The sequence below is a fragment of the Nicotiana attenuata genome, unplaced genomic scaffold (genome assembly GCF_001879085.1).
Source record: "Nicotiana attenuata strain UT unplaced genomic scaffold, NIATTr2, whole genome shotgun sequence".
NCBI classification, from domain to species: Eukaryota; Viridiplantae; Streptophyta; class Magnoliopsida; order Solanales; family Solanaceae; genus Nicotiana; species Nicotiana attenuata.
The window spans coordinates 53,471-60,690 of NW_017672032.1; the positions used below are offsets into that span (position 1 = coordinate 53,471).

The 7,220-nt window shown below is 34.6% G+C and overlaps 1 protein-coding gene across 1 annotated transcript; it reads right to left on the minus strand.

The window, feature by feature from the left end:
- Nucleotides 1-601: 601 nt before the first annotated feature.
- Nucleotides 602-4,641, minus strand: LOC109211440 (zinc finger AN1 and C2H2 domain-containing stress-associated protein 16-like). Its single transcript, XM_019374971.1, has 2 exons — nt 4,320-4,641; nt 602-1,538 (listed from the first exon to the last, which is right to left on the minus strand). Exons 1-2 carry the CDS (start codon nt 4,416-4,418, stop codon nt 804-806), a joined length of 834 nt encoding a protein of 277 aa, XP_019230516.1. The 5' UTR covers nt 4,419-4,641; the 3' UTR covers nt 602-803.
- Between the last annotated feature and the right edge of the window lie 2,579 nt (nt 4,642-7,220).

The following is a 7,220-nucleotide window of genomic DNA, read 5'->3' on the forward strand; positions in this document are numbered from 1 at the left end:
GGTTGTTTTCGATAAACTCTCGGCTCTGGGAAAAAGAAAAATCAAAGTGAATCGACTAAACAATCTATATGTATGTAGTTTGGGTAAACTTGAAAGCTTATATGAGTGTAACTATGTAAAATTGTTACTAGATTAATAAAAAGGAATAATTACCATACATCATGAAAAAAATTCTCAAATGAGGATTTCAGTAGATTATAAGTTCGTTCATTTGTTTAATTCTTGTTAAGCATATAGTATTAACTTATGCAGTACTTTATCTATGCACTCCAATAGATTTTGAATGGATTGGATTTGCATTCCATGCTACAAAAAAACTGAAAAACTTGAAACAGAAAAGTTAAACTACTGGCTTTATACAGCCAGACCTTTCTATAACAACATCGCTATATAACCGTTATTCACTATAAAAACCAAGCTTTTCTGGAACCAATTTCCATGTTATGTTATAATATACGTTCTCTATAATAGCACTTCGCTATAACAATCCACAAAATCTAGAACATCAGGTTGTCATAGAGAGGTTTGACTATATATCGATTGGATATATATAATGAAACATTTACAAAAAAAAATGAAACAGAAGATGGTGAAGGAAAGAGAGAAACCAAAGGAACATCCACTTTGTAAAAGAAATCAGTCTCATGTTCACAAGAAAAAATTAGATGGCTAAAGTCATTTTGATCTTTAACCAGACTCAAATCATTGAGATAGTGTAAGAATAAATAGACTTCTTGTTTATGAAAAAGAATTAACAAGAGAAAGGTATTATGTACTTTTGCTTCTTAACATGACCTCCATCTCTAAGCCTTAGAAGTTCCTTTATGTTCCCTTTCAACATGTTCCACAAGGGCCACAGGATCTCGAAAACCTTTACTACACCTCGGGCAGACATCGACTGCCAAGTTCATGACACCGTTCTTCTCGTGAATTTTCTGCACGTGATCGATGAGAGCTTTGACGGTAGAAAATCTTAGATGACATTGTGGGCATTGCTCTACTTGACTGCTGGTGTTCGCGCTGTGGCTGGTGACACGGCTGCTTTGGCCCGTCTGCTGTGTTTGACTAAATTCATTGCTCAACTTTTCCTTTACAGATGACACTACCTTGAATAGGCTCGTCGTCCATCTTGAGGACGACGTAGACTGAGCTTTCTTGGGTTCTTCTTTACTTGCATTCAGAAAGTTCATAAACGGGAAAGCAGCTTCTGGTTTCTTAGGTCCGGGGCAGTTGTGATCAGGTCCAAACCGGTGCTTCAAACAATGATCAACAGTACAATCCCGACATTTGATTGTGTTGGAGAAAGTCAAGAGCTCTCTGCAGCGCGGTACAGGACACTTCTTTTTCTTTGTGGCTTTTTCGTAGTTCGATGGATCACACTCGGTGTTCACATGTGATCCCCAAGTTATGTTGGGGTCTTCGTCAGGAATAAGGCGTACGCCTTTGGCACAGAGCGGGCAAATGACCACTGTGACATTATTCTTGTTAGCTGTTGGACATTCGTGTCTATTATAGCTCCGATGTTCTAGACAAAACACCTGCAAGGAGTTATTTGTATGTTAACACATCTTCAGCATCCGAGATCGGAGATTACAATCAATGATCAAATTATGGTAATAATAATATTAAAGTCATAGATTTCCAATGAACCAACAAAACGTAGAAGAGAAAAATACAACAGCAACTGAGCCCCTGAAGAAAACTATGCAAGGCAAGACAAGAGAAACAAGTCAAACGAAACGCGAAGGCAAAATCTACAAGCCAAAATAGGGAGAAATTCTTTTTGATCCCATCAGTGCTGGTTCTCTTTCCAAACTTGTACTCAATATGGTATCCATATTTTTGTTCCGAAACATAAAAGATTATAAATAAAAACCAGAGAAAGATATAAATGAAAAAATAGGACGAGGAAGCAGGACAACACATACTTTTGCGATGTGGAAATGGCCCTCATTACCTCATATAGACAAAGCTGAGTCCATCATACTGAATATCATCTACTTGCATTTTGCCCCTAAAAGATTTAAAACTTATGATACTCACCCAAAATCCACCAAAACATATTCTATAGACAAATTTTACTCGAAGCCAGTACAACATAGGGTGTCAGAGAGGGAAAAACACCAACTCTTAAATGATACTAGCAGGCTTCAGAATATTTACACATCAGGAAGAAGTGAGGACTAATTTTCTCACTTTTGGAAAGCTAAAAGTGAATGAAACATCAATTGCATTGACATGACCACAACCACATACATCGATACAAGATATATCCACCGTAAAATTAATAAAATAGTAAACTTCATGTTTTCTTTTACTGTTACATACTATATTGCTAAATCTATCCCGCCACTAAATTCAAGTATAAGAAGCAGTATCTTCCAATACGGATAGAGGATTTGGAGGCTTGAATGAGAAAACGAAGATAAAGGTTGACTAAATTTTAAGACATATGCACATGTATAATTGAATCATAATTTGCCATTTAAAGCAATAACTTCCAAAGAGAGAGTTGCTATAACACAAGCAGTATATAGAGCTTAAAACCAGTACATACAAGTGGGAACTTTAAAAATGAAAGAAAATGTAGATTCCGTTCAATGCTTCATCTGTCTAGCCTATCTACAGCCACTACGGGCTACTCAAGTTTAGATTTTTAAATACAGACTTGAAATCAAACCAGATCAGGCAGAGAATAAAGATAGTCTTTACAGAAGAAATCAAAGAAATGCTTTCTCTTCACGATCATAAAGCAACTGAACCAATTTTCACCTAAAAAGAAATTATTGACTCAACTGAACCAATTTTCACCTAAAAGTAGAGAGAACAACTCCTGAAATCTCAAAGCCACATTAGAAGTTTGGGAACACTTCACTTTAAAATTCAGAATAAATACAGACACAGAGGTAAAAGTTTAATCAACCATTGAAGCACGTCAAGTACTGGTACTCCAAGATGCACATTACACGAGAGTAATCTTGGAAATACTAAGATCAACTGTCTGATATTCTAAACCTCGTCCTCTATTGTTGTATCATACGAACAATTGATCATAAGCTTATATACAATAACTGATTTAATTTTTTTCTTTCCTTCTTATATTTTGATATGGTAAAGCCCAACCCGCAAACTCCCCTACTCAGGAGTCTCAAATTTGGTCATTTTCCACTTTGCTACTCGATTCTCAACCTTATAGTTGGAGGTGGAGGGTGCTAACTGCTGTTAAAATTTCAATATCTGATTACCTCATGTTTTATCTTTAACTGTTTCAATAGCTGCCTAATTAATTGCTACAAAAATCCTCATCAATATAGCAGATTGTGCCATAAGTTGGCTCCTAGGCTTTCAATGGAAGGAGGAACAGTGTTATCAAAGGCGAAAAGTGCAAAAAAGCTCTAAGGTCCATCAGGGCTTTAAGCGCAAATCGCAAATAAAGCGTGAGTTTTAACGTAGAAAGGCGCAAATGGAGAAAAAATATAAATATTCATGTATAATCCAAGATTAATAATTATAAGCATGAATAATTGATTTTTTTTTACAATAAAGTAAAATATTAATTGTTTAGGTCTGCCTCTTCATGATTACGCCCATTGGCAAGGAAAAGTACGTCTTAGAGCGTTGATGACAACACTAAAGCGTCCGCTAAGCGAGGCGAAGCGCTCAACATGTTTTGAGCCTTTAGCGCTTAAGTGCTCCTTTGACAACACTGAGGAGGAAAAGCATAAAATGCTCGACATTGAACAGAAATTCCTTCACATTTCCTTCAATCCAATTTCTCCCACAATACAAATCTTCAGCAATTTCTTTTCCTCCTCCCACCCCCACCACAACCAAGCAACTATACAACAACAACGCCTACAAAAAGATTGTAGCTTTGATAAAAACCCAAATAAAAAAAAACTCAAAAAGACAAAGATTTCAACACAAATTTGACAAAAGGCAGTAAATCATGTATAAAACGAAAATGTCACAAATGGTACAGAGAGAAAAGATTGAAACTTTAATAAAAACCCAGATCGAAAAACATAAAAAGTAAAAGTATTTCAGCTCAAAATTGACAAAAAGACAGTCAAATCATATACTACAAAAGAAAAATGGAACAAATGGCACAACTATACCCAAAAAAAAAAATTAACTTAAATAGCCACACACCTAACTGCTTAAACTAAAAATAGCTGGCAGATGTATAATTCATGTATAATATGCACATAACCATATGTAATCAAAGTATAAACTATGTATACCGAGCGGCTATTTGTGTAAAGATCCTTTAAAAAATGGCACAAATTTATAGAGAGAAGAAAGGAGAGGGAGATTACCTTGTGACAGCAATCGCAGGTGAAAGGCAAGAAATCGATGAGCCGGCAATCCTCAACAGAGCAATGCTTTCCAAGATTTGGGAATGCCGGCGTTCCCATTTAATTGTGATTAAACCTTTTTTTATGCCCAAAATAAGAAGAAAAAAAAATTAAAAGAGGCGAAAATCAAATTGATAAATTGTTAATTTTTTTTATATCACTGGAAATGGGGTTTCTTTTGAAGATCTCTGTGGAGACAGTCGGAGAGACAACGGTGGAATGTTTGAGAAAAGTTCAACGTTTCTCTTCTTCTTTTTTCGGTTTGGTTTGGGGGTGGGGGAGGGGGGAGAGGGGAAGGGGGGGGGGTGTTGAAGAGGACAATGGGGTTGCAGGAGGGTGGTAAATGGTGAAAATATATTATTAATTAATTAAAAAATTTAACGATAATTATATTTATTAAGATATGTGTTATGAGAGTTTTAAAGAATGCCAAATACATATATAATTCATTTAAGTTGGCATCATTTTTCATTTTGGCACTTTATTTCTACTTTGTTCCATTCTGGTCCTCCAACTCTATTTTATATGTTCCACTTTGGCCCTCCAATTCTATTCTTATGTTGTTCCACTTTAACACAAAAGCTGAAACCAGTGCAAAAACTAGCTTTTGTGTGTATACAAATCTGAGGTGTAATAAATATCCAATTAAATGTTACCACCTGATTTTTTTATCCATGTCAAATGGGTCAACACTAAAATACCTGAACCCAACCGTATTTTTTCATTCATTGTTGACCCATCTTCATTCTCTAAGTTCCAAAGCTTTCGTCTGCCGATTTCATACTTGGCCCCAGTTCAGGTATTTAAGTATTGACCCGTTTGACATGAATAAAAAAACCAAGTGGCAACATTTAATTAGATATTTATTACACCTCAGATTTGTGTATACACACACGCTATACTTTTTTGTACTTGTTTCGGCTTTTGTGTTAAAGTGGAACATAAGAAATAGAGTTGGAGAGCTAAAATGGAACATATAAAATAGACCTGAAGGGCCAAAATGAAACAAAGTAGAGATAGAGTGTCAAAATGAAAAATGGTGCCATGGGCTGTAGATGTTACCTAGTGTATTGTATCCCATTGTTATTTTAAATAAAATAACAACAATAACAACAACAAACTTAGTGTAATTCCATAAATGGGAACTAGGAAGAGTAGTTTGTACGCAGACCTTACCTTATAGAGATAAAGATGTTATTTACGAAAGACCCTCGGTTCAAGGAACAGTTACTTTAAATATAATGTTTGTTTTGATTGTTACTTAAATTTGTTGTATAATATCGTTAAATCTATCGTTACGCAATGACAAAAAGTACCACTTTATGTAACGACCGATTTGGTATGATGACGTTGTTAACTTGTCTTTTTCTCTCATCTCGCCCTTCATTACTATTGAATAATTTTATCTTATCCTTTACCTTATCTTTTTATATAATAATAATTCTATCCGTAAATTTTCTTTATAATATTACAAGTTTATTTTTCATATTGCTGATGCGCGATATGGCAAACGATACAATCTATTCAAACACTGTATCATCCAATAATACAATATAATATGATATAATACGATACATCATGAAATAATATGTGACAACCATCCAAACGAAATGTAAGCTACCTGGCATATTGCGACTTTTTCTCCTCTTTTTATTTTATTTTATTTTATTTTGGGGAGGACACAATAGGGGAGAAGAGATTAGTTTAGTGTACTAACTATTTTCGGGTTATAAGTTGACACTCGTGTACTTGCCGGATTTTTAGGACCAGTTTGGTCATAGATTTTGGCAAAATATATTTGGAGATTTTTTGGCAAATACATGTTTGCCATAGATTTTACTTTCATTTTGGCAAATTCCCAAATCTCAAAATCCAATTCCAAAACCAGCTCCTCTTGACCCAAAATATCATTATTATATTTTTTAAAAATTGCCCCAAATTTTTGTATTTTATAAAAGAGCCCACCATTTATTATTTTGTAACAATGCTGCTTCGTCTTCTCGGTCATCTAATAGTGTATTATGTAGTTCGTTGTAAAAATAATAATTTTGTACCAAATTTATTTATGTTCAGGACTATGGTTTGCGATAATATAATGAATGTTATCGATAAATGTTCTATTGGATATTTGTGATAGCTTTTAGAACTTGTGAGTATAACTCATGTTTCATGTTTTTTCAAGAAAAAAAAAACGAATTTGTTTTGAAAACTTATGTCCAAACTCATTTTCATCTTCAAACTAAACTTCACCCAAATCAGAACCAAACTTCACCCAAATCAGATTTTTCAAAATAAATTTGGGAATTTATGGCCAACGCTAGCTTAATTTTCCACGTCAAAAATATTCTCTAATTTCCAGTAAAAATAACCCTTCAATTTTGATTACTTTCAGTGATGCCCATGTGCAAATATACAGGTCGCCCATTGTATTGGCGCCTAACAGTTTAATTATTGTCTTAATCCTTTTCTTGCAATATCAATAGATCAGCTTTGATGGGGTCCACAAGTTCCAAATATTTGCAGCCATACCAACCTTTTTGATTATTTACACTCATATCTCTGTGCAAATATATAGGTCCTTTTTGATTATTTATAGTGATACCCCTGTGCAAACTTATAAGTCATCTGTAGTCCTGTACAACAAGCGACGTACTGTTTAGTTATATCAATAAGTCAATAATGGGTCCATAACTTCCATTTATTTACACTCATACCCTTCCTGCTCTCTCTATATTTGGCATTTTTCTGTGCAAAAATCACCATTTTCCATCCCCGACCCCCCCCCCCCCCAACCAAAAAAAAAAACCACCCACCCACCCTCTTCTTCTACAAATTCTTTGGGTTCTAAACAAACCTTTACAT

Coding starts and splice junctions, on each gene's coding strand:
- LOC109211440 (XM_019374971.1), bottom strand. CDS start 4,418: ATGGGAACGCCGGCATTCCCAAATCTTGGAAAGCATTGCTCTGTTGAG. Junction 1,539..4,319: donor CCTGCGATTGCTGTCACAAG/GTAATCTCCCTC, acceptor AACTCCTTGCAG/GTGTTTTGTCTAGAACATCG.